The 26,491-nt window shown below is 64.7% G+C and overlaps 1 protein-coding gene across 2 annotated transcripts in view; it reads left to right on the top strand.

The window, feature by feature from the left end:
* Window positions 1-26,491, top strand: part of Galnt9 (polypeptide N-acetylgalactosaminyltransferase 9) — a 71,017-nt gene that overhangs the window by 30,153 nt on the left and 14,373 nt on the right. For both annotated transcript variants that reach the window (XM_047562290.1, XM_047562289.1), the window contains exons 2-6: window positions 148-328; window positions 11,310-11,476; window positions 12,472-12,646; window positions 14,630-14,827; window positions 16,772-16,889. In XM_047562290.1, the coding sequence (XP_047418246.1) occupies window positions 148-328; window positions 11,310-11,476; window positions 12,472-12,646; window positions 14,630-14,827; window positions 16,772-16,889 (839 nt within the window). The remainder of the gene's footprint in view (window positions 1-147; window positions 329-11,309; window positions 11,477-12,471; window positions 12,647-14,629; window positions 14,828-16,771; window positions 16,890-26,491) is intronic.

Raw genomic sequence — 26,491 nt, 5'->3', positions numbered from 1 at the left:
CGGCCTGTGCTTCCTACTGGTGCTGCCTGTCCTGGGTGTAGCATCGGAGTCTGAGGAACGTGCTGTCTGCTCCTGAGAGGGGCTGGGGAGGTGGCCGTCTGCAGGCTGCCCTGGCTCCGCCTGACCAGACTCTCCTGTCCCCTGCAGGTCTCGCCAAGCCCATCGGCCTGGTGGAGGGGCCGGGCGGCCTGGGCCAGGGAGGTGTGGCGGCCACCCTGCAGGGCGACAGCCAGGAGAGGGAAGGCAAGTACGAGGAGTACGGCTACAACGCGCAGCTCAGCGACCGCATCTCCCTGGACAGGACCATCCCTGACTACAGGCCCAAGAAGTGAGTGCCCAGCAGCCACGGGAGCGAGCGGGTGGCAGAGCCCAGTGGTCAGCCACCCCTCTCGCTGCCTCTGTCTCTTTGCCATCTCCGTCCCTGTCCCTGTCTCTTCGTGTTCTTCTCCTTCCCTCCCTCTCCCTCTCTCCCTCGTCTCTTGATCTCTCTCCCTCTCTCCCTCGTCTCTTGATCTCTCTCCCTCTCTCCCTCGTCTCTTGATCTCTCTCCCTCTCTCTCTCATCTCTTGATCTCTCTCCCTCTCTCTCCCTCGTCTCTTGATCCCTCTCCCTCTCTCTCTCGTCTCTTGATCTCTCTCCCTCTCTCCCTCATCTCTTGATCTCTCTCCCTCTCTCGCTCATCTCTTGATCTCTCTCCCTCTCTCTCTCATCTCTTGATCTCTCTCCCTCTCTCTCCCTCGTCTCTTGATCCCTCTCCCTCTCTCTCTCGTCTCTTGATCTCTCTCCCTCTCTCCCTCGTCTCTTGATCTCTCTCCCTCTCTCCCTCGTCTCTTGATCTCTCTCCCTCTCTCTCTCGTCTCTTGATCTCTCTCCCTCTCTCCCTCATCTCTTGATCTCTCTCCCTCTCTCCCTCGTCTCTTGATCCCTCTCCCTCTCTCCCTTATCTCTTGATCTCTCTCCCTCTCTCCCTCATCTCTTGATCTGTCTCCCTCTCTTTCTCCCTCTCATCTCTTGATCTGTCTCCCTCTCTTTCTCCCTCTCTCTCTCTCCCTCTCTCCCCCCATCTCTCGTCTCTTGATCTCTCTCTCTGTCTCTGAGTTTCTCTGGCCATGCCAGCCTCTTCCTCACCCAGCCACCCTCCCTCTGAACAGCAGCTGGCAGGTGGAGAGGTGGTCGTGGGGGCTGAGCTCCGTGTGGTCAGTCCAGAGCTCCTGCTGACCCCTGCCCGCCTGCTCCTCCTGCCGGGCAGTCCCTGCCATGCTGCCATGGACTTGTTCGGGGAGCTGAGTGTTGAGTCTGAGACGTACCCTCGGCAGGCAGTGGCCCTCCTGTCCCACCACCCTGAAGCCGAGGCAACCCCCTCCCCGTTGTGGCCATGCCCCAGTGCTGAGGACAGCTCCCCACCCGCGACCCTTACAGCCGTGGCGAAGGCACAGGCTGCCTGGTGGGGCCGAGCTGGAGGTGCCTGGGTGGCCCTGGAGGTGTCTGCACATCGGGCTGCCTCTCCCCATCTGCAGAGCCCAGCAGGACAGAGCTCTGTCCCTGAGCGTGTGGGCACCTGGGCTGAATTCCACAGGTGACTCAGTGGCAGGCAGAGGCTTGGTGACTGTCCTGTCCCCGGGAGCAATGCTGAAGGACAGGCAGACGGGGAGATGGGGTCTGTTTCCTGCTCATTGAGGACCCCCATCATGGACCTGGAGACCAGGATCCGCATGCAGGGCTTGCGGGGAAGAGAAGGCCAGCAGGCAGGAGGTTGAAGCCCAGGAAATGCGGGATCAGCCCACGCACACCTGGAGTCCTCAGACGGGGAGAGCAGGGCGGGTGGGGACGCTGGCCTGTGTGGTGTGTGTGGACCTCATGGTCACCCCTGGTCCACAGGCAGGGTTGGCTGCCTGTGAGCAAAGATGAGGTGCGAAGTCCTTTTGAGTGAAAAACATACTTGAGTTTAAAACAGGGTGATTTTTAAGAGCTGGCTAAGTAAGAAGGGAGGTAGTGGTCCTGACGTGGCAGCTGTTCCTGACGTGGCCCAGGGACCTGCCATGCGTCAGCCGGCCTGTGCGTGTGCCTGTCTGCGTGTGCGTGCGTGCGTGTGCGTGGTTCCCTGGTGTTCTGGCTGCCAGCGTGAACAAATGCCTGTTGGTTGTGGCAGCTGGGGTTTGCGTCCTTCTGTGGGCTGCGAGGCTGGTGGCCAGGTGCAGCTGGAAGACCCCGTTCCTGGAGCCTGACATTCGCTGGCAGGATAGGGAGCTGGGCAGAGCTGAGCACCTGGTGTGGTTTATGTGGCAGGGCAGCCTGGGACCAGCCAAGGCAGAGCCCAGGAGAGGCCAGCACCAGCTCTGTCCCCCGGGGACAGCTCAGCCCTCCTGGTACCCACTTGCCAAGTGTGGACTCCCCAGGAGCTCCCCCCGCCTCACGGAGACAGCAACTGCCCACGAGCCTGCGTGTCTCCAGTCCTCCAGAGTCAGACTGTCCATGGTGGCCCAGGGCCCAGGACAACCGGGACAGGGACCGGGCAGCAGCAGGGCTGTGGCTGGGCAGAGCTGGACCCCTGAGAGTGGGACCCTCTCCCGACATGGGACAGAGGAGTGGCCCCACGTGGCCCAACACTCGTCACCCATGTGCGCTCCTCCCTGGGGCCCAGGGCTCTGGCTTCGGAAGGACCCTATCTTCTCGGAACCTTATCCACAGTGTCCCTCTCGAGGTTCCAGTAGCCTGCAGCTCAAAACATTAAGTGGAAAGTTCCAGGAACAAGGAGTCACAAGTTCCCCCTGTGCCCTGCTGAGTGGCGTGAGAGCCAGTCCCTCACGCCTGGCCCGTCCTCCAGTGACTCCACTGTCTTCGTCTTCGCCAGAGCCATCTGGTCTGAAGTTGGTGACCCTGGTCCTGCCCCTCAGGCCAGGGGCTCTGCCTCCAGGACGGGGACATCTGAGTCAGGACCCTTGTGTGCTGCTGAGGCTGCTTTCCCAGCAAGGTGGAGATGGGGCCCCCACTGCCAAGCCCCAGCCCCCAGCCTCTCCCACCAGGGAGCAGAGGCTTCTCCATGCAGATCTGGGTCCACGTGCCACGGTGGCTGGTGGTCACCTGCAGCCCCAGGTCCCGTGTGGGGACCCTCCCCTCATCTACTGCCAGCCCCAGCGCAGGAGCAGATCATGTGAACAGGTCTAAGCCAATCAGAGCATTATGGCCCACCAGTCAGCAATTGACTCAGGGCTGGTCACATGGTCTAAACCACTCCAATCAGAATGGATCTTGGACTTACCTCCAGGCCATTGAGAAGGAAATGCCAATCCTTTCCCCACCAGGTAAACCTTCAGGGATGGGATCTGGGGAGCTGCAACCCCCTTATCATTAAGAGGGGACAGTGAGGAGCTTCCAGGGCCGCTTCCAGAAACCCAAGGAAAACCCACTGCAGTGGACGGCAGAATGGGGAGTCAGGAGGAATTCTTCTGGTGCCAGCATGTGGGCCTGGATGCTGCTGGTCCTGCAGCCACCCCTAGCCTTCCCAGTAAATTAGTGTGCAAACACACGCGCACACTTTCAACCTTCTGCTTAAGCAAGTCTGAGCTTCTCTGCTTCTTAAAGCTGAGGGTTCCCCCTCGTCCCCTGGGTAGGTGCTTGTGCAGCCACATCCTCAGGGCACCTCCCTCCTAGGGTCTGCCTGGGCCTGGGATTTCCCCCACAGTAAGGGCTCCTCCTGCTTCTGCTGAGGATTCAGCTCTGGCTTCTTCCTTTAGGGGGCAAGTGCCCACCTCCCCCCAGAAACTGCTATCATGGAAGAAGGCGTGGGGTGGGCCTGGGAGGGGCTTGCACTGAGGTCACCCGTGGGAAAATGGCTGGCGGAGGCTCGGATGGGAGGCCGGCCTCCGCCTCTCTGAGTTAGAGAATGTGAATTTCTGTTTAGCTCTCCGCCTGTTCATTTATATCCCATCTTCCCAGAGAGAGGTGAGGCTTCGGCAGCAGAGGCAGGCAGAGGCCCCCAAACACACAATGTGGACTAAGCCGCCATGGCAGAGCCTGCGGCCCTGCCCACCCCTCCTGGGCTCTGTCCGGACCTCCCTCCAGCTCTGCACCAGCAAGGATTCCGGGGCCATCCGTGTGCGGTGACAGCTCTCCTGAGCATGTTAGAACCGGGGAAGGGACTTGGTGGAGAGGCCCAGGGCCTGGGCAGTGGGCAGGTGCCTGGCCCTTGTCTGGGCTTGGTTATGCGGCACTTGCTGCCCAGTGCTGCCCAGACCCGGGTGAGCCTCTCAGTCCCTGCAGCGAGGCTTGGAGGTGGGGACATTTCTGTCTGCACTGTGCGGATGGGGAAGCCGAGGCAGGAAGGGCCCCATCTCTTGCTTGAGATGTGTGTAGGCAGCAGAGCCGGCACTTGCCAGTCTAGAGACCATGACCCTCATTCTGAAGATTCGGTGGGGTGGGAAGGTGCAGGCTGGGGGCCAGGAGGCTGTAACCGGTGTGGGCTGGGACGGCTGCTGTTCTGCCTCCTCCTAAGGCCTGGCGTCTCCAGTCCCCTCCTCCTTCACCGAAGCTCCACACACCAAGCCACATGGCACCTGGGGTGCCCGCACTCTGTGGGGGAGGGGCCACCCTGTTTCCTGGGGTCTACCTATGGTACCACCTCCCCCTTAGTCCTTTGACGGGAATCCCTACAAATTGGTAAGATACAAAACCCAATGGAAAATTGTCCAGTTAAAAAGAGTTTGTTGACTTAGGCAACTGAAAGGCAGGATCTCAGGCACAGCTTGGTCTAGGGGACAATGCTTGTGCTCTGGCTGGCTCCTGTGTCAGGCTCTGCAGGAAGCTCATGGTATTCTAAGTGGGAATGGGCAGGATCCAGGAAACCCATAAGGGACAATGAACCACCCGGATCAGCAACTGGGGGAAGCTGTTCTGCCCAAGGCATCTAGGGACTGGGGCTCACTGAGAGCTGCAGCTGCCATGGAGACGGTACTTTTGGAGGGAGACATCATTTTCAAGACGCAGGAAGGAGGGGAGGGGATAAGAAAACCCTGACACCCCCACCCTCGGATTTCTTCCACCCTGGACTGGACCCCACAGAAGCCAGATGAGGAGGGATCCTGTGTCCACACAGCCGGCCTTCAGGGCTCCCAGCAGGACCAGGAGGAGGAGAAGGGCCTGTGGGAGGGTGGGGGGCACAGAAGAGTCTGCCCAGTCCACGCAGCTCCAGCAGCGGGACCTCCGGGCCTCCGGTTAGGGCGAGACAGGAGGGAGGACAGCCTGGCAGCAACAATCCCACAGAAGTCCCAGGCAGGAGTCTCATTGGCTCCTGTTGGGTCATGTGCCCATCTGGGAACCAATCACAGCCAGCAGCCCGGAATGGAGCTCACCTATTGGTCACATGCTCCCCTGGGACCGAGGATGAGGTGGGGGCTGGGGGCAGAGGCCTGCAGACTTTCATAGAAATCAGTCACTGGAAAAGCCAGGCGACAGCACCCGGGTGACAGCCGGTCCCGCCCCTCGATCCAGCCTCGAGGAAGGCCACCCGTGTGCAGTCCTGCCTCCCCTGGCACTTCAGTCACCCTGAGACCCACCCGCAGCTGTGGGGTGGCAGAGGTTGGAGCCCCGGGGTGCAGGGTCCGGGTCCCCTGCGGTGCTCACAGGTGTGGCTGCAGTGTTCTGAGGGCCAGCGGGCTGTTTTTAAGTCCCAAAATAACTGGTATCTTTGGTGCCTGATTATTTTATTGGGGACATTTTTTTTTAACTCAGAAGTCTGAATCATTCACCTCCTGGAACACACACAGGGAGTCAGAGGCCGCCTTCAGATGTGCGGCCAGAGGTTTAGAAGGTGTCTTGACGGAGCCCTGAAGGCCCTGCAGCTGCGGTGCTGACTTCCAGCTCGCGCCCGGATGGGGCGGATTTGGGGGGTCAGAGGAAGCAGCAGGGGAGGGGAAGGGCAGCGCGTCACTTGGCCCCCGGGGATCTGGAGAGACCACTGTCCTTCTGCCCTGCTGGCCGGAGGGCAGCCTTGGAAGCCACCCAAGGCCCTGAAGCCACCCTGCGGGAGGAAGCCAGTGCACAGTCCAGCACAGGCGAGCAGCTCCAAGACAGGCAGGGAGCCGCCGCCATCCCAGCGCCCAGCGGCCGCGCTGTGCCGGCCACCCTGACAACCACAGGGCCTCCCCCGGCCTCAGTCCCAAAGTCCCGGCCGGGAAACGGTGACAGAACCTGCGGTGGCCAATGTGGAGCCACCAGGCTGCAGGCTGGGCCCTGGAGGAAGGCCGGGTGGACACCCAGGTGGGAGGCTCCTACCCTGAGCCTCCGTGGCCGCCCTGGCGCTCAGCAGGCCGCAGTGCGAACACCAGGAGCAGCCCGCGCCCAGTCCTGCCGGCGGAGGCTTCAGGTCTCCACCCCCAGGACCGCGCTCCCTCCGCGGCCCATCAGCACTGCTCACGTGGATGGGCTCGGGCTGGGGCGCATGCGCACACCTGTGGCACCCTCCCGGTGCCGCGCGGCGGCCGCGCCGTTCCCGCCGGACGCCAGTTGATTTCCCTTCGCCTGGAGCGAGAAAGCTTTTCTAATTAAGCTGCTGCTCTAATTAGGCCACCAAGCACATAACGTGGCCTCGGCTATCAAGACGGCCCCGGGATGCCGCCCGGAGGCAGGTGGAGCAGCGTCAGTGAGGAAGGAGCCCCCAGGACCCTGCGAAGGGGCCGCGACCCTCGACCAGCGCAGTCCTGGCCGTGAGCAGCCAGGCAGCCGGACCCTCGCCAGCCCACACCTTCCCCGGGCCTGTGCCCGGGGCCTCAGGAGAGCCACCCGTCCCTGCTCTGGGAGCCCGGCCGCGGGCAGATTCTTCATGGACCCTGCGGCCGCTGCAGAGCAGCCAAGGGAGGAGGCTCCTCAGACCCGCTGGGGTGGCAGGGCAGGGCCTATCCGCGGCAGGCTGGCCCTGGGCTCTCCGCAGGAAGAGCCGGATGCAGAGCGAGTCCTCTGTAAGGCACTCCTGCTCCCCAGGTCTCAGGTGGTCCCTCCTGCTGTGTGACCACCGAGGTGCCAGCTGAACACCCAGAGGGACCCAGTGGGGGATCCTGCGTCCAGGGCAGGACAGGAGCCCTGCAGGCCCGTGTGTCTGGGTGAGACCGCCTGTGCACACGCAGGGTGCAGGTGCGAGGTGAGCACGCCCGCCTGCACCTGGGGCCGCCCCGCCAGGGAGCTGGCTGGCGAGTCCTGCTGGGGTGGAGCATCTCGGCTGCATCTGCTGCCACCAGGCGGGAAGCAGCTCTGCCCAGGCCTGCCCTCCGAGCCCTCCCCAGCCCCGTTCCCAGAAGCACCCTCAGGTTCCGCAGCCCTGACCCCGTGTGCCCAGGCGGCCGCTCTCCTCCTGCGGAGCCGGCCTGCGGTCGCTCAGAGCCTCGGCTCCAGTGGCCTTGTCCTCTCCCAGGCCCAGCTCTCCAGGGGCCTGAAGGGCATCCCGTAAACTTCTCCTCGTGCCTCCAGCCTGGCCCGGTCCCCGTGGCCCAGCCCTGGAAGAGACATGGTTCTGATCCTGCAGCCACGGGAAGGAGGAGGCTGCCTGCCTCTCGGGCTCTGAGCTGGGGCCTCTGTGCCTGTGGCCCCCACAGAGCACCAGCCTGACCTCGCCCTTCTCTCCTCTCCCCTTCCCTCTCCCCTTCCCTCTCCCCTTCCCTCTCCCCTCCCTCTCTCTCTCTCTCTCTCTCTCTCTCTCTCTCTCTCCCTCTCTCTCTCTCTCTCTCTCCTCTCTCTCTCTCTCTCTCTCCTCTCTCTCTCTCTCCTCTCTCTCTCTCTCTCTCTCCTCTCTCTCTCCCTCTCTCTCCCTCTCTCTCTCTCTCCCCTCCTCTCTCTCTCTCTCCCTCTCTCTCTCCTCTCTCTCTCTCTCCCCTCCTCTCTCTCTCTCTCCCTCTCTCCTCTCCCTCTCTCTCTCTCTCCCCTCCTCTCTCTCTCTCCTCTCTCTCTCTTCTCTCTCTCCTCTCTCTCTCCTCTCTCTCTCTCTCCCCTCCTCTCTCTCTCTCTCTCTCTTTCTCTCTCCTCTCTCTCCCTCTCTCTCCCCTCTCTCTCTCCCAGCTCTGGAGGCTGAAAGGCTCAGATAGTGCTCCCCATGGAGTCTCATGCTCCGTGGTCCCACCTGGCTGGGTGGGACCACGCACGACCAGGCAGCAGGGCTGGGGCGTCCCTGCGGCCTTCCTCCTGGTCCCCAGCAGGTGGCTTCAGGGCAGCTGCTTCCTAGGTCTGAGCTCTGCCTGTGCTAAGAGTGAGCTGGCAGCACTGTGCACCCGACCACCCTGCCTCCTGCCCAGGCAGGCAACCTTGGGGTGCGAGAGGTCAGCAAGGTGGCTCAGGCAGCGCAGGGAAGCACCTGTGTCCTGGGGAGGCTGTGCTCCTGCCTCAGCCCCAGGGGAGGGACACGCAGGTGGCAGGGCTGCTGGACCCCAGGGCAGGGGAGTCGCCCTTCCTGTGGCACATCTGGGGCTTATCAGGACGCAGCTGCCTGGAGGGGGCGGGCCTGGCCTGGCCTGCTGTGGGGCTATGGCCCCAGGACGGGACCCATGCCTGGACAGCCCTTGCCGAGCTGTCCCCACTCCTGGGCTGCAGAGCCGCGGGTGAGACCAGCTGCAGCCTTGGCCACGGGCACGCCAACATGGACGTCAGGGACGCCGGGGCCCGGCCACCATGTGCGCGACCTTTCCGAAATTCTAAAACAAAGTTCATTTCTTAAAAAAGCAAGGGAGGCTTCCGTTCTTTCCTGGGTCCACCTGGTAGTGACAGGGGACAGAACCCTCACCTTCAGTCCCGCCAGGCCAGTGCACCTGTGGACACAAGAGAGCCCTACGGTGGGATGGTCAGCCTGGCACGGAGCCCTGGGCCCCGGATCCCAGGTGGTCAGCCTCCTGGAAGTGCAGCTCCAGACGGTCACAGAGATGGAAAAGCCCCACAGAGTGCGCGTCCCCGACACGGGCCTGGGACCGTGAGGGGACGCGGAGGCGCAGGTCTGAGCTGGTCTTCCCACCAGCGCGTTCTCGCCCGATGCAGCACGAAGAGAGACGGCAGACCGCGGGCCCAGCAGCACTAACGGTGGCAGAATCAGCGCCGGCGAAAGGAACCTCAAGCTGCAAGTCCCAGGGCTGCCAAACCTGCACCCGCAGCTAGTTCAAGGGACGGTCCTGGGAAACCGTAGGAGAAGTTCCCACCGAGAACGCGCTCTGCGGGAATTCACGACCGTTTCCAGTGTGCTGGGGAAGGTGGTCGGCTTTGAGAGGACCCCTCCGTGGATTGCTTCCTTCTCCTCTCAACCCTCAGACACCAGAGCCTGTTTCCTGTCTAAGGAACCCAGTGTCCCCACCACCAGCTGTGTTGGGCAGTTCTTGGCAACCTCACCCCAGGGCCAGCTTGCACCACAGAGTCCAGACTCCCTGGACCCCAAGAGGTAGTATGCTGTTGAACCACACGGGACTCAGGTCTGGCCTACCCTGCTGGGACTCAGGCCTCTCCAGTCTGTCCTGCTGGGACTCAGGTCCAGCCTACCCTACTGGATCTCAGGGCCAGACTACTCTGCTGGGACTCAGGTCCATCCACCCTGCTGAAAGTCGGCCCTCCTGAGAACTGAGCTCTCACAGGGGCTCACCTTCCCCTGGGCTGCTGAGCCATAGGGTGAGGAGTGGGCAACAGACCTTCCAGATCAACCCTCACGGGCTGCCTGGCAGGGTCTGGGCCTGGATGCTGACAGACGTGGCAAAGGCAGGTCCCTGGCTCGGGCACCGGGGTTTTGCTGCCCGTCGTATGGAGACCTCGTCACCAGGTGCCCCATCACCGGAGGCCCCGTCACAGGAGCCCGTCACGGTGGCCCCCAGGGCCTTCCTGCAGCAGTGGCCGTCGTGGCTTCCTCCACAGGCAGGTGGGCCGCGGGCTCTCCTCAGAGCTGCTGTTCTGATCGACGGGCTCTCCGTGCTGCCGTCCATGGCCCCTGTCCATGCTGTGGTGACCTGCAGGGTTTGTCCCTCAGAGGAGCCGCTGCAGGTGGGTGGGGAGGGTCCTCGTGCTCAGAGTGGTGGTCGGGGCCTCTCTGGCAGCCAGAAGGATTGAGAGCCCTGTCCACACAGGCAGGCATGGCCAGGGTGCTGCTGGCCACTCCCAGGCTGGGCGACCCTGGCCATCCCTCCCCACGAGTGGCCGAGCATTGCTGCTGACCCGCACTGGGCCACAGCAGGACCAGGGCTGTGCTCCCGCTCGAGCAAGGCCGCTGTGGACGGAGCACTTAGGGTGGGGGCAGGTCCAGCGTGGCTAGTGTCCGGCACAGAGGGACCCGGAGGCCCTGAGTGCCTTGGAAAGTGCTCCAGGCCACCTTCACTCCTGGGTTCTCTGGGCGGAGCATCGCCTGCCTCCAGCACACGCACAGCCTCCCGAGACCTGGCTCCTTGCCCAGCCGTAGACTCTGCCAGGAGGCCCGCTGCCCGCTGGTCACCCACACCTCCCAGCTAACAGTGTGTCCTGGGTGCTGCGGGCAGGTCCATCCACACTCCTGCCCTGTCCCCTCCCTGTCCCCACACTGTGCTGCCCAGTGTCCTGGGTGCTGGGGGCAGGTCCACACCCCTGCCCTGTCCCCTCCGTCCCCAGGCCGTGCTGCCCAGTGTCCTGGGTGCTGGGGGCAGGTCCACACCCCTGCCCTGTCCCCTCCCTGTCCCCTCCGTCCCCAGGCCGTGCCTATTTGCCTGGTGGGTCTCCCAGCGTGTGAAGTTCTCACCCCCTGTGCGCAACGTGAGCAATAGCACAGGTGCGTGTGTGGGGGTGTGTGGCGTGTGCTCATGTGTGTGCACATGTGCACATGTGTGTGGTGTGTGCATGTGTGCATGCATGTGTGTACATGCGTGTGTACATGCGTGTGCATGTGTGTGTGCGTGTGCCTGTTGAACTTCCTGAACTGCCTCTGCCTTTCTCCAGAGCCTGGTTCACGGGCCTCCACTGTGAGGCCAGCCTGGACACTCCCCTCGGTCTGTGTCACCTTCTGGTCCCCTCTGGTCCTCGTCCTTGTTTCCTCCGTGGTCTGGGTGCCCTGTCCCTGGCACCCTGCGTGTCTGGCTCGCTGCTCCATCCCAGCGTCACCTCTCCGACGGGGCCTGGCCCTCCGCTGCCCGCCTGCCCCGAGTTGGGTGGGCTCTGAGGCCCTGGCCTCTTCCTCCGCACCCCCACCAGGCAACTCCGGGCCAGGCCTGGCTGGCATGGACTCTGCAGCCAGCACTGCCCGTCTGGAGCCTGAGAGGAGGGACTGGGCCTCGGCCCGCTGTCCCGGAGCTGGAGGACTCGGTGCCCTGCCCACGCTGACCCGTGCCCCGCAGGTGCCGGCAGCTGACCTACTCGGGAGACCTGCCCCAGGTGTCCGTGGTCTTCATCTTCGTCAACGAGGCGCTGTCTGTCATCCTGCGCTCCGTGCACAGCGTGGTCAACCACACGCCCTCCCGGCTGCTGAAGGAGGTCATCCTGGTGGACGACAACAGCGACAACGGTGAGGCCGCCTGCCACAACGGGGCCCTGGAGCCGGACAGGCTGAGCCACAACGGGGCCCTGGAGTCGGACAGGCTGAGCCACAACGGGGCCCTGGAGTCGGACAGGCTGAGCCACAACGGGGCCCTGGGGTCAGATGGGCGGAGCCACGGCAGGCCCTGGGGTCAGATGGGCGGAGCCACGGCGGGCCCTGGGGTCAGGTGGGCGGAGCCACGGCGGGCCCTGGGGTCAGGTGGGCGGAGCCACGGCGGGCCCTGGGGTCGGACCTCGCAGCTCATGAGGCAGAAGCCTGCAGCCCCCCGGGTGGCCGCAGGGCCGGGCCCTTGCACTCAGGGCGGCAGCCAGCCTGCTCGTGCGCGGATCCTGGGCCTGCGTCCCTCTTCCCGAGAGGACACGGGGGAGCCGCTCCAGCTCATCACATGGTGCTTCGCTCCCTTTCCATGAGCTGGCGGGAGGCACCCAGTTGGCCCTCCTGAGGTGCTGCTGGGCAGCCACGGCCACCATGGACTCTAGGTCTTCCCAAACTGCAGCTCCGCCCCCTTAAACCAGCTCACTGTCCCAGCCCCTGCTGCCCCATCCTGTTGTCCCCAAGGACTTGCTGCTCTTGGGCCTCCTGTAAGTGGACTCAGGCTGGACGTGTCCTCCAGTGGCCGCTTGTCCCACGGGCACACTGCTGGGGCTGGTCCAGGATGCACTGGGCCCCTTCCTCCCTCTCCAGGGCTGCATAGTGCTCCCTATGTGGCTGGGCTGTTACTGTCCCCTAACCCGTGGGCCTCACATCCTTCTTACGGCTGGACACCTTCCGCCCCGGTCTTGATGCCTCTGAGCTGAGCCTGTTTCTGCAGCACTGCTCTCCCTGGAACCACCTCAGGGCCTCCATCCGCTCCCCGAGCTCCCCCGCCAGGGACCCCGAGGATGTCCCTGAGATGGGATGGGCCCACGGCGGGTTGGTGGCCGGGCCCCTGGGAGGCTGCTGAGTGGGCCTCCCCCCTGCAGCCGAGCTCAAGCTCAGCCTGGACCAGTACGTGCAGCGGCGGTACCCAGGCCTGGTGAAGGTCGTGCGCAACAGCCGGCGGGAGGGCCTGATCCGGGCGCGGCTGCAGGGCTGGAGGGCGGCCACCGCCCCCGTGGTCGGCTTCTTCGACGCCCACGTGGAGTTCAACACCGGCTGGTAAGGGCCTCGGAGGCTGGGGACACGGTGTGCGACCCTGTGGGGACTTCAGGTGGGAGCGTCCACCCTGGGCTGGGGCCAGGCTGCTGTGGGGCCCTGCAGGCTACGAGGCCCGAGAGGCCCGGCCACTCTACACAGCAGGGAGATGGCCTCCCCCATGGCACACTCCAGGTCAGAGAGCCCAGGCTGCTGCCCACGCTGCTGCCCAGGCGGCTGCCCACGCAGGGCAGGACCGGGTTCCGGTGAGAGCGGGAGGGGGACGTCAGGCGGCTCCGCTGGCAGGCCTGCACCACGGCCCTCGGAGACCCCCCAGCTGCAGGCCCAGGGGGCAGGGCCAGTAGGAAGTGGGTCTGGGGAGGGCGCCTGGGGACGGGCTCCTCGCTCGCTGGGCCCAGGGCCCTGGCGCAGCCCAGGATGGCCCTCTGTCCCTTGAGTGACCTGCCCCTCGGATGCCGGCACAGGGGGTGGGGGGCCTGCCCGGCCTGTAGGAGGCAGGGTCAGTGCGGGTGGGCAGGCAGAGAAGAGGGCAGGGCAGTGGCCGGCATCCAGACAGGGCGTGGGGAGCAGCGTGTGGCCTTGCCACGGCCACGTCTGCAGAGCCCTCGAGCCGTGACCACCGCCACACAGGCACGTCCAGCTACCGAAGCGCACAGGGCCAGGGCCACGCGGGTCTGAGTGGCCAGGGAGAGTGACCGTGGCCTCGGGCCCAACTGAAACCAAGGGCACAGGGCCCAAGACAGCAGGCCTCTGGGCCCCAGACCCGCTGTGGGTGGCCTGTCCCGTGAGGTTCTGGGCAGAGTCCCCTCTTCCAGCTCCTGGCGGCTCAGCCTCCCGGGCTATGGCCGCTCCGCGCAGGCCCTGCCTGTCCCCGTGGGCTCCCTGCCTCCTCCTAGGACTCTGGTCACCTGATGACCAGGACAGGCCAGCCAGGCCTGGGCACCTGTGGGTCGAGCCAGGGGAGGGGCCCGATTTCAAGGGGAAGAACTAAAACCTGGTCTTCCGGCCAGTCCAGCCTCTGAGGCTTTTGCTGGGCGCTGTCCCCCGGGAGTGGCCACAGGGCCAGGGCTCCCCCAGTGCAGCTGGACCACCCACTGTGAGCCGCCCTGGGCCCGCCGTCCTTCTCAGGGTCCCCGCCGTGGGCTCTGGCGGCTTCTCCCTGCCCGTCTCCGCCCTGTCGCTGCCCATCGCTGCCCCAGGGCCAGGCCATGGCTCTGGGGCTGGTGCAGCCAGCAGTGTGGACGTGGCTCCTTCAACTGGGCTTCCTCAGGCCTGTCTCCTCGGCCACTCTGGGGTGACGCTCAGGTTTCTGTCACCTCCTGGCACTGCCGAGAGTCATGCGTCTGCCCCGCCAGCTCACCCATCCTGTGGTCACCGCAGCGGTCTGCTCCCCGAGGCTGGCGGGCTGCTTTGCCCAGGGCCTTGAGTGACCTGCCCGCGCAGCGCCCCCTCCCTGGGCCCTGCCTGGGGTTTGTGCAGCAGCAAGCCGGCCGCTCAGAGGGACGGCTCCCAGGCTGCTCCCCAGCTCCCAGCTCCTGTCATGGCCAGAGCAACGCACACTGAGCACCCCATTAAAACTGCAGCTCCTGCCACCCCAGCTGCACTTCCCACATGCCCCTCACCTCCGACGTTGCCGTCCTCGCCCCATTCACCAGGCCTGCTGTGTGGGTCGTGCACTGCACAAGCCCCGTGGCCCTCCAGTGAGCGGCAGGTGGCCTGGAGCTCAGGGATGGGTTCAGGCTTTAGGGCAGGCATGGCGCACCCTGGGCCTTGGGTGCCAAGGGAGCTGCCTTCACGGCGCAGGCAGCGGGGACAGCAGGGTCAGGCTGAGAGGCTGGGGGGCCCCGGCTGGCCCTGCAGAGCTCTGGGGACAAAGCAGGCACTCAGAGAGGTCCCGCTGGTCAGTGTGTCCAGTGGGGAGGGCAGGCAGGGCTGGCCTCCAGGAAGCGGCTGGGGTGCCGCTGGGCTCACAGGCTGCCCCCCCAGGGCCGAGCCTGCCCTCCTGCGGATCCGCGAGGACCGGAGACGCATCGTCCTGCCTGCCATCGACAACATCAAGTACAGCACCTTCGAGGTGCAGCAGTACGCCAGCGCCGCCCACGGCTACAACTGGGGGCTCTGGTGCATGTACATCATCCCACCCCAGGACTGGCTGGACCGCGGAGACGAGGCGGCCCCCATCAGGTGAGCAGGCAGGAAGGCTGCCCCCAGGAGCCAGGCAGCCAGGTGGGGCGGGGGAGGGGGAGGGAGGGAGAGGGATGGAAACAGAGAGGAGGGAGGAGGGAGAGGAATGGAGACAGAGGGATGGAGAGAGAGGAATGGAGACAGAGGGATGGAGACAGAGGGATGGAGACAGAGGGATGGAGACAGAGAGGAGGGAGGAGGGAAGAGGGAGGAGGGAGAGAGGGTGGAGGGAGAGAGGGTGGAGGCAGAGGAATGGAGGCGGAGGGGTGGAGGCAGAGAGGAGGGAGGAGGGAAGAGGAAGGAGAGAAACAGGGTAGAGACAGAGAGATAGAGGCGGAGAGAGGAGGCAGAGGGAGGAGGGAGGAGGGAGACAGGATGGAGGCAGAGGAATGGAGACAGAGGAGGGAGTAGGGAAGAGGGAGGAGGGAGACAGAGGGTAGAGGCTGAGGGAATAGAGGTGGAGGAAGGAGGCAGAGGGAGGAGGGAGGAGGCAGAGGGAGAGGGGGGACAGGGTGGAGGCAGAGGGATGGAGGCAGAGAGGAAGGAGGAGGCAGAGAGAGGAGGGAGACAGAGGGTGGAGGGAGGAGAGAAGAGGTGGAGGGAGGGAGGCAGAGGGAGGAGGCAGGAGGGAGGCAGAGGGAGGAGGCAGGAGGGAGGCAGAGGGGCACTGGTTGGTCCACTCATCCATCAGTGGGCTAATGGGTTGATTCCACCTTCGACACTAAAACAACAACAGGAGTCTGGCCTGGAGGCCCGAGGCTTGGTGCCGGGGCCAGCAGCCGCAGTGGCCAGGCCCTGGGGGCCACAGTGCGTCCCACCCTGCCCCCGAGGCCCAGGAGGGGTGTCCTGTGAGGACCAGGCCCCAGGGCCCGAGAAGCCCTGCGCAGAGCGGCCGTGCTCCCGGATCAGGCAGACAGCCCTCCTGCACGTGCCTTCGGAGCTGACGGCCCCTGCGCCTGGGGGCTGGGTCCACCCTGCGGCTCTGAGCCATAAAACATCACCACCGCCACAGGAGGCTTGCGGGAGGGCCTGGCACTGGTCCCTCGGCGGCCACCCTGGGACCGCCGGGCGGCAGAGGGTGAGCCCGGCGCCCGAGGTTTCCTGGCCTGAACTGGGGACCACGCGCCAGTGGCAGGACGAGCCGGCTCTTCGCACAATAAAAGGACAGGCGCTTCCTGACACCCTGCTGCCTCGGACAGCAGCAGGGCAGTGACGGCCTCGGACTTCGCGGCCACTGCGGCAAGCTGCTCCTGTTCCCGCCGAGACCATGTCACTGTTTTTATGGGGGAGACTCGATGCCCGTGGAGGCGCAGGGGGCTCCAGCAGCCTGGGCTCTGTGTCCCAAGGAGGCACGAAGGGCCTCGGCCCCCTCCGCAGCCGGAAGGCTTCACTGCTGCCCGATACCAGCACATCCAGACGGGGCACAAGGCTGCATTTGCTGCCATTTTAAAAATCCGTAGCTGTAAGCTGAATTATTACAGAAATAATAGAGCAGTCAGCAGCCTGTTGCCTGGAGCTGGGTCCTCTCCACAACTCCGAGGTGTATCCCTCAGAGTCTGCTACCAGCCAGGGTCCACGGAGTTGAGCAGTGCACGGTGTGCACAACTGCCCGTTGCGGCACCTGATAACTATACACAGGATGAGACCCTGAAGCAGGTAGGTTAAGCGACTCTCTTGAGGGCGTTCAAGGCAGCCACACAGCTCACTGGGCAGGTGGGTCATTCTTCAGTCCCCCCACGCTGCTCTTTGTCACCTGTCAAGTTACACGGGGACGTTTGGACCGTGCTCTGTGCTGGGTGTTCCTCTGGGCTCTGGGGAATGCAGGGACTTGCCCTCCCGCCGCCCATGCTCAGGGCCCGCGGCTCCGCCATCAGAAGAGCCAGATGCTAGAGGCCGGCGTCCCTGCCTGCGCTGGCCCCTTCTCATGGCTGGCTGCGTCCACAGGACCCCCGCCATGATCGGCTGCTCCTTCGTGGTGGACCGCGAGTACTTCGGGGACATCGGCCTGCTGGACCCGGGCATGGAGGTGTACGGTGCGGAGAACATCGAGCTGGGGATGAGGGTGAGTGAATGCGGGCGCCAGGTTCCTCCGAGGGCCTGCGAGGCCTCGGGTGGGCGCGGGGCGGCCAGGATGCCCTCACTGCGAATCGTTCTAGAAAGAGCCGGAATTCTGCCCGTGCGCACCGCGGCAGAAGACGAGCCGAGGGTCCGGTTCGCAGGCCGTTCGTGGTGCAGAGGGTTGGCCGCGAGCGAGCCGGGAGGGTCCGTAAGGAAGCGCGCCCTCAATAGCCGGGTGCCCGTGTCCCGCAGCGGAACAGCCTTGGGGAGCCGCCGGCGGCGCGGTCAGGACGGGGGCGGGGCCGGGGCGCGGTCAGGATGGGGCGGGGCCGGGGCGCGGTCAGGACGGGGGCGGGGCCGGGGCGCGGTCAGGACGGGGCGGGGCCGGGGCGCGGTCAGGACGGGGCGGGGCCGGGGGCGCGGTCAGGACGGGGGCGGGGCCGGGGCGCGGTCAGGACGGGGGCGGGGCCGGGGCGCGGTCAGGATGGGGCGGGGCCGGGGCGCGGTCAGGACGGGGCGGGGCCGGGGCGCGGTCAGGACGGGGGCGGGGCCGGGGGCGCGGTCAGGACGGGGCGGGGCCGGGGGCGCGGTCAGGACGGGGGCGGGGCCGGGGCGGGGCCGGGGCGGGGCCTGGGGACCCGGCTCCTCAGGACCCAGCGAGGCGCTTCGGTCGACTTCCGGGATCTCAGAGCCCAGATGTGCAGCCCCACCCGGGCCCGGGCACCATGGCGGTGCTGAGCGCCAGGGCTGGGCCCGCAGTCCAGGGGAACAGCTCGGGTGGACTCTGCGGTCCCGCTGGGCTTCCAGGGAGGGGCAATAAGGAGGAACGGAGTGCGACTAGGCAGGGGGAGAGGAATGAGGCGGGCAGGGGAGGCCTGGCCCAGCCGGGGCTGCGCAAGACGGGGGAGCTCCAGGCGAGCGAGTGGCAGGCAAGGAGACCGCGGGGAGGCAGAGGCTGGCGTGGAGGCCATGGGGCTGTGGCCGTGAGCCCCAGTGGGTGGGAGCAGGAGGCTCCAGGTGGGGTCGCTCCAGGGGTAAAGGATAGGACTGGGGCCAAGGGCAGCAGGGAGAGGAATCCGGGAGGGAGGTGGGCCTCAGGCAGGAGGCGGAGGCCAGATCCTGAAGCCCTGGGTGCCTGGGAAGGAGGCCCGTGGCACTTGCCCAGGGAGGGGTGGCAGCCGCGTGGTGCTGGGCCTGAGCAGCTGGAAGAGTCCAGGTGCCGCCTGAGATGGGGGACGTGGGAGTGCACAGGACCCCAGGCCCCGCAGCTCTGGACCTGGAGGCCACGTGCGGCTGCCTAGGTGGGACGGGCAGCAGCACCCAGGACGGAGGAGACGAGGCTGGAATCTGCCCGTGTCCCTGTGGAGACGCAGAGGGCCTCCAGCCCTGGCCCAGGGGCAGCCGTGCCCAACTGGTGCCAGTGCCAAAGACGTGGCTGGAGCAGCCCCAGGTGTGGCCCTCGGCCGGCCCAGGCCTGGACACGCAGGACCTTCCCCGTGTCCCTGGCCCAGCGGTCTCCCGAGGACCCAGGGCCGTGGAGCCAGGGACACACCCGAGGCCACTCCAGGTGGGGTAGGGCAGCCAGGGAGCTGAGGCTGTGCTGGCCCCTCCGCAGCCCGGAGCCTGGAGCGCCTGAGTCTCGGGGTGGCCCTGCCCAGTTGGCCGGGCCCAACGGCAGAGAGACAGGCCTCCAGCCACAGAGAGCCGCTCCCAAACCCTCCTGTGAGCGGAGCCTCAAAACCCGGCAGCCCTTGGATGTGTGGAGAAGGGCCTGCAAGACAGGAGGCTGAGCGGGTGCAGTGGCCAGGCTGGAAACACCACCCGCCAGCATCCAGAGGAAAGCTGGGCAGAGAAGGGAAGCTCCCTCCTGCGGGGCCTGCAGTGGACACGTGGACAGATGGGCGGGGAGCTGGCCCCGTGGGCCTGGGGGCCCGGCGCACCGTGAGCTGGAGTGTACGGGTTCACACACCCGCCAGGGCCTGGAGCCCGCGGCCCCACCCGGCTCCACCAAGGAAGGCGCCAGCCAGGGAGACTGGCTCCTGCCTGCACCTCAGCAGACAGCACTTCCCATGGCAGCTGCCACCCACGTGAGTCCCATGTGCCCCACTTACCCTGTGGCATGGACGGTCCTCTCTCCGGAGGTTGGGTCTGGTCACCCACCGAGTAGAGTGGACACGAGGCAGTCTGAGCCTGGAGCCCATGTCTGTGGAGAGCCGAGCAGGAGGGAGTGAGTGGGGCTGTCCAGGGGCTGAGGCCCCAGCCAGCAGCCAGACAGGGAAGCACCTTCCAGATCGGGCCCCAGGTCCTCCCAGAGGGGCCAAGCATCGGGGAGCAAGAAGAGGTGTCCCCACTGTGCATGCTGCAGACACGTCACCCATGGACCCAGGGTCCTATTGCCGGTGGTCCTTTTCTGTTGTGGGTGGGGCCGTGTGTCCTGTGGCACCTGCTGACCAGGTGATCGGTGGCCCACTGTCAGTCAGAAGCAGCTCCACCCACTGCCGACCAAGGCCAGAGGTCCAGAGGACATGGGGCCTGGGGGACCAAGGGGATGAGGGAAGCTCGTGTTGAGGACAGAGCGGTCATGGGTGGTCTGAGAGATGCCCACTGAGTGTCCAGGAAGTAGGACCGACGTGCCAGGAGAGGATGAAAAGGACGGAGAGGCAGAGACGTGGGCGAGGCTGGGTCCTTACGGGTGGGCAGTCCGGGTGGTGACTCAGGCACTGTTCTAGCCGTCCTGGAGAGACCTGAGGGTTTCAAGCCAGGGGATGATTCATGATTTTTAGTTAAAGGGGTGCCGCTTGCCACTGTGTAGAAAGCGAACAGTAGGCAGAGTCAAGGAGGCCAGTGAGGAGCCCACCCCCAAGGGGAGTACAGAGGATCGGGTGGAAGCCTGCCTCCCCTGCGAGTCTTCCGTGGCCACGTGCAGGGCACCCGAGGCCATCTCTCCCTGCGAACAGGAATGAGCTGGCCAAGGGCGTGGAGAACCCAACTTTCCACCACGTGGAGAGCAGGAGGAACCAACTCCAGAGGGACAGGCAGATGAAAGACTGGGGCCGAAACAGCGTCCAGTGTCGAGTCGGTTCTCTCTCCAGGTGTTGACCATGCTGTGATGGATTTTTAAAACACCACTGAAAGAACTTTTAAAGAATTAAATAAGTAGATATACCATGTTCATGGACTGCAGGGGTCCGTGTGGCTAGCACGTCAGCCTGCGCCACCGTTGACCCATAGCGCCAGCACACTCCCGATGGAACCCAGCAGGCCTTTCTGCAGGCTCTGACAAGCTGATGCTGGAGTTTTTATGGAGGGCAAAGCTGCACAACGGCCAGCGTGGAGGTGAGAGAAGAGCAAGGCAAAAGGCCAGCGGCAGCGTGTCCCAGCCCTAGAACGCGGAGCCCATCGGACCCCAGACTCAGTGGAACAGCACAGGGGACCTATGCGTGGGCCCACGGGAATGTGCTCTGCCGGCGTGGACAGCCACTGGGCCATTCTGAAGGGAGGGGTTGACCTTGAGGCAGCTGCTTCTGCAGCGATGGTGCCCAGATGGAGATGCAGCAGGGAGAATGGAGGAGTGCAAGGAGGAGGAGCTCTTGAAAAGGGGAGGAAGGAGAGAGGAGGAGGAGCTCTAGGGGAGAGGAGGGAGGAGCAGGAGCCCTAGAGGAGAGGAGGGAGGAGCCCTAGAGGAGAGGAAGGAGGAGCAGGAACCCTAGAGGAGAGGAGGGAGGAGCAGGAGCCCTAGGGGAGAGGAGGGAGGAGGAGAAGAAGCCCTAGAGGAAAGAGGAGGAGGAGGAGAAGCCCTAGAGGAGAGGAAAGAGGAGGAGGAGGAGCCCTAGAGGAGAGGAGCGAGGAGAAGGAGGAGCCCTAGAGGAGAGGGAGAAGCAGGAGGAGCCCTAGAGGAGAGGAGAGAGGAGGAGCCCTAGAGGAGAGGAGAGAGGAGGAGGAGGAGGAGAAGTCCTAGAGGAGAGGAGGGAGGAGGAGGAGAAGCCCTAGAGGAGAGGAGGGAGGAGGAGGAGAAGCCCTAGAGGAGAGGAGGGAGGAGGCGGAGAAGTCCTAGAGGAGAGGAGGGAGGAGGAGGATGAGGAGCCCTAGAGGAGAGGAGGGAGGAGGAGGAGGAGCCCTAGAGGAGAGGAGGGAGGAGGAGGAGGAGAAGCCCTAGAGGAGAGGAGGGAGGAGGAGGAGGAGCCCTAGAGGAGAGGAGGGAGGAGGATGAGGAGCCCTAGAGGAGAGGAGGGAGGAGGATGAGGAGCCCTAGAGGAGAGGAGGAGGAGGAGGAGGAGGAGAAGTCCTAGAGGAGAGGAGAGAGGAGGAGGAGGAGCCCTAGAGGAGAGGAGAGAGGAGGAGGAGGAGAAGTCCTAGAGGAGAGGAGGGAGGAAGAGGAGGAGCCCTAGAGGAGAGGAGGGAGGAGGAGGAGGAGCACTAGAGGAGAGGAGGGAGGAGGAGGAGGAGCCCTAGAGGAGAGGAGGGAGGAGGAGGAGGAGGAGCCCTAGAGGAGAGGAGGGAGGAGGAGGAGGAGCCCTAGAGGAGAGGAGGGAGGAGGAGGAGGAGGAGCCCTAGAGGAGAGGAGGGAGGAGGAGGAGGAGCCTAGAGGAGAGGAGGGAGGAGGAGGAGGAGGAGCCCTAGAGGAGAGGAGGGAGGAGGAGGAGGAGCCCTAGAGGAGAGGAGGGAGGAGGCGGAGAAGTCCTAGAGGAGAGGAGGGAGGAGGAGGAGCCCTAGAGGAGAGGAGGGAGGAGGAGGAGGAGCCCTAGAGGAGAGGAGGGAGGAGGAGGAGGAGAAGCCCTAGAGGAGAGGAGGGAGGAGGATGAGGAGCCCTAGAGGAGAGGAGGGAGGAGGAGGATGAGGAGCCCTAGAGGAGAGGAGGGAGGAGGCGGAGAAGTCCTAGAGGAGAGGAGGGAGGAGGAGGAGGAGAAGACCTAGAGGAGAGGAGGAGGAGGAGGAAGAAAGGAGAAGGCCCTAGAGGAGAGGAGGGAGGAGGAGGAGGAGAAGTCCTAGAGGAGAGGAGGGAGGAGGAGGAGGAGGAGGCCCTAGAGGAGAAGGAGGAGGAGGAGGAGGAGGCCCTAGAGGAGAGGAGGGAGGGGAGATGAGGGAGCCCTAGAGGAGAGGAGGCGAGGCGGAGAAGTCCTAGAGGAGAGGAGGGAGGAGGAGGAGGAGAAGACCTAGAGGAGAGGAGGGAGGAGATGAGGAGAAGACCTAGAGGAGAGGAGGAGGAGGATGGGAGCCCTAGAGGAGAGGAGGGAGGAGGAGGAGATGAGCCGAGAGGAGAGGAGGGAGGAGGCGGAGAAGTCTAGAGGAGAGGAGGGAGGAGGAGGAGGACGAAGCCTAGAGGAGAGGCGGAGGAGGAGGAGGAGAAGCCCTAGAGGAGAGGAGGGAGGAGAGGAGGAGAAGTCCTAGAGGAGCGGAGGCGAGGGGGAGGCGGAGGAGCCCTAGAGGAGAGGAGGAAGGAGGAGGAGGAGCCCTAGAGGAGAGGAGGGAGGAGGCGGAGAAGTCCTAGAGGAGAGGAGGAAGGAGGAGGAGGAGGAGCCCTAGAGGAGAGGAGGGAGGAGGAGGAGGAAAAGCCCTAGAGGAGAGGAGAGAGGAGGAGGAGAAGCCCTAGAGGAGAGGAGGGAGGAGGAGGAGAAGCCCTAGAGGAGAGGAGGAAGGAGGAGGAGGAGCCCTAGAGGAGAGGAGGGAGGAGGAGGAGGAGCCCTAGAGGAGAGGAGGGAGGAGGAGGAGAAGTCCTAGAGGAGAGGAGGAAGGAGGAGGAGGGAGGAGGAGGAGGAGCCTTCCGGAAGCAGCCGTGTCCCAGCTCTTCGTGATCCCCGTAAGGAAGGATGTGCAGGAAGGTTAGAAGCAGGTCTTTCCAGCAGCGGAAGGTGGTGAAACTGTTGGCACTCTCTCTGGGGCGTGCCAGGTGGTCTTCCAGAGCACGGAGCCTCCTGGGCAGAGCCAGTTGGGAAATCCCTCCCCTGCAGGACTTGTCAGAGCCTTTATTTTCTTCCAAGTAAGAAAGCCCGTGAGGCCCAAGGTGCCTGCCCTGCCCCCCAGGCCCCGCCCAATGCTGGGGTTCTCAGGACGTGGCTCAGGGACAACCCTGCCTGCGGTGCTCCTGTGTGCGCCTTCCTGGGGGAGGTAGATTTAGCGCTGCCCGCCTCCCTCCCTGCCTATCAGGTCCCTGTTTGCTCTGAGGACCCCCTGCCCCCGCCCCCTGCCCCGCAGGCCGAGGTCCCAGACGCTGGAAGTCAGGCCAAGCCTGGCTGCAACGTGCCAGGCCGGAGAGTCGCACCCGGATGTCGGGTGGGGGTGGGTGGTCTCCACGCTTTGCACTCGGCTCAGGAAAACCAGGCGCAGGCGGGCAGCAGGGGCAGGTGCCTGTCCCTGGAAAGTCACTCTGAGCCCCGGGCACTCACCACCCTGAGCCGAGCCTGCCAGGGCCGCATGTGCAGAGGGCACGTGGAGGGTCCTCCGCAGCGTCCCTGTCATGGCCGCTAGGTGGTCTCCCCTCTGCACAGCCTGGAGCCAGGGCGGGCGTCCAGGCAAGAGCAGAGGGCCACCCCAGCCGGTGTGTGGCCCAGGCGGGTCTGAGCTGCTGCCCTGGAGGTGGAAGCGAGGGGCGGGTACAGGAGGGCCCCGGGGAGACTGCAGGGCTGGCGAGGAGGTTCCGGGAGGGCCATGACCAGCTGACCTGTGTGTGGGCCTCCAGTCTGGAGGCAGGTGGGCCGGGCGTCTGTCGCAGCCGGGGCTTTGCTGGGCTCAGGAGGTGGAAGCTGCTGACGCCATTGACTCCCACGTCCACCACCCACAGGACACCTGGCAAGGCCTGGCCAGCTGGTGTCACGGTCAGCTGTGGAGGTGCCTGGGCCTTGGGACAGCGTGCCGGACGGTGCAGTCACTGCCACGGGGACCTTGGTCGACCACCCTGGTGTCCGGTTCTGCCCACTCTGGGGGCTCTGCTTATCATGGCACCCAACCCTGGCCCGCAGGAAGGAGGGTCGGCAGGCAGCCTCCACCAGGAGTCCTGCGAGCCCGGCCTCCTGGCCACACCAGTCCTGATGCTGCCGCCTCTGCCCTCCAGCTTTGTGTGGGGGGCAGGGAGCGTGGACCCTGAGCTGCGCGTCCAGGCCACACGCCGTCCACCAGCCACCGTCCAGCCTCACCGGTTCTATCTGAAGCGTGAGGCCCCCAGTGTCCCCACGGCTAGCTTGGGCTGCTGCCCAGCCCGACATGGGACCACGGTGACCTCGCCCAGGTCTTAGCCAACGCCGAGGGGCCTGTGCGTGGACGCAGCCGTGGGCGGGGTCCCAGGCGGTCCTGGATTTCACTCTAGTTCTTACCTGGGGTCCGGGGCTTCCTTAAGTGTGAGGCTTCTACTCACAGAAAAGATTACTTACGGCCTGGATTTAAGCTTCTATGTACAGTTCACTCAACTTTCAAAGCCTGTTCACTGTAAGTTGAATTTGAAGATCACATTCTGTTTATAAATCTAGTGAAACGGGACTCGCCGGCCGCTCTGGTCTGATGGATGTTCCGCGAACTCGGGGAGCCGGTCAGACGCCATTAGACACACTGTTCTGCCGCTGCCGGCAGTTAGTCCTTTGACCCTTTTAAGAGCGATGCTCACAAATGAAACATGCTTTCCCTTCTTTTTAAACCCCTGGAGTGCCTGATGTCCTACGAGCCGCCAGCACCTGACGGTCCCAGCGTGTCTAGTAAATTGAGGTCACGCCGGATCTCGAGCCCCGTAAGCACTTCAGGACTGTCTGCACGTGCAGTAGGGTCTCTTGTCCAGTTTAGATCACAAATTCAGAGTCATCCTCAGTGGCATGTTTTAGAAACAGAACCAGGTGCTTAGTCTGGCAGATTCTTAAAGATGCCAACTTTCCTTGGCAGTTCTGACAGGAAGCCGGGGAGGAAAGGGGAGCCCCTGGGCAGCCCGGCAGCTGGCATGGACTCTGATAACGAGTAGAAGGACTGGAGAGTCAGACGAGAGACCTGCCCCTGTCGGGAGGAAAGCCGACAGGACCCGGTTCTGTCCGGAGGTCCAAGCTCTGCTTCCCCGAGGGGGCCACACTCAAGATCTCAAGAGCTGGGTTTGGGGAACAGGGTTCCCTCTCTTGTTTGGATGGGAAGCTGGGGTGGGCAAGGGAGGCACTGGTCCCCTCGTGTTGCCACATAGGCACTGGGGCAGGGCATCCTGAGGTGCCCCAGACCCCGGCAAAGCCTGAGGTGGGCAGAGAGGCAGGCACGTTCTCCCTCCCCCTGGCCGCTTGGGCCTGAGGACGATTGGTGGGAATGCTGGTCCTTCTGGAGAGCTCTGCAGGTCAGTAGGACAGGAAGGCAGTGAGCCCTCGGCAAGGAGGAACTCTCCTGGTCCACCAGGCAGACTGGCCATGTGAGTTTTGTGGGCACTGAAATGCCCGGGAGTGCTGCAGTGGTGTGGATCCTGCAGTGGGGTGGATCCTGCAGTGGGGTGGATCCTGCAGTGAGGGGGTCCTGCAGTGGTGTGGATCCTGCAGTGGGGTGGATCCTGCAGTGAGGGGGTCCTGCAGTGGGGTGGATCCTGCAGTGAGGGGGTCCTGCAGTGGGGTGGATCCTGCAGTGAGGGGGTCCTGCAGTGAGGGGATCCTGCAGTGGGGTGGATCCTGCAGTGAGGGGGTCCTGCAGTGGGGTGGATCCTGCAGTGAGGGGATCCTGCAGTGGGGTGGATCCTGCAGTGAGGGGGTCCTGCAGTGAGGGGATCCTGCAGTGGGGTGGATCCTGCAGTGAGGGGGTCCTGCAGTGGGGTGGATCCTGCAGTGAGGGGGTCCTGCAGTGGGGTGGATCCTGCAGTGAGGGGGTCCTGCAGTGGGGTGGATCCTGCAGGGAGGGGGTCCTGCAGTGGGGTGGATCCTGCAGTGAGGGGGTCCTGCAGTGCAGTGGGGTGGATCCTGCAGTGAGGGGATCCTGCAGGGGGTGGATCCTGCAGTGAGGGGGTCCTGCAGTGAGGGGATCCTGCAGTGGGGTGGATCCTGCAGTGAGGGGGTCCTGCAGTGGTGTGGATCCTGCAGTGGGGTGGATCCTGTAGTGAGGGGGTCCTGCAGTGGGGTGGATCCTGCAGTGGGGTGGGCAGACAGAGGCCTGCTGGCTGGGTCAGGAGGAGGAGGACCAGAGTGACCTGTGGCCCCATGAAGGCACCTGATGGTTCCACTCAGTGCCTGCATGGCCCCAGAGGTCCTGCCCCGCAGGACGACGCTCCCTGAGAATGCGGTCTTCTAACCGGCTGGGATTTATCTCAGCGAGCTTCTCCAAGCGAGGTTGTTCTCCAGGCACATTGTTTAATATTAAGCAGCTGTGATTTACGACACACTCCCTGTCGGGTCCCAGCGTGAGCTGTTCTCTGACCTTCCAGGCTGTCCCCACTGCCCACCAGCCCTGAGGATGGCTGCCCTGCTGCCCTGGCTGTGACCCCTGAGGCTGAGGTCAGTGCTAGGGAGAGGCTGACCTTCAGTCAGATCGAAGGGCCTGTCTAACCTTGAGCTCTATGCCAGGGACCCAGTTGGCCTTGTCCTGAGGGACAGTGGTCAGAGACTGGACCTGGTCCTAGTGGTGGCTGTGGCAGGGGACAGGGCAGGACCTCCCCAGCCCCTGCCTGCT

The sequence above is a fragment of the Sciurus carolinensis genome, chromosome 8 (assembly GCF_902686445.1).
Source record: "Sciurus carolinensis chromosome 8, mSciCar1.2, whole genome shotgun sequence".
Taxonomy (NCBI): Eukaryota; Metazoa; Chordata; class Mammalia; order Rodentia; family Sciuridae; genus Sciurus; species Sciurus carolinensis.
This window is presented reverse-complemented; position numbering and strand designations above follow the sequence as displayed.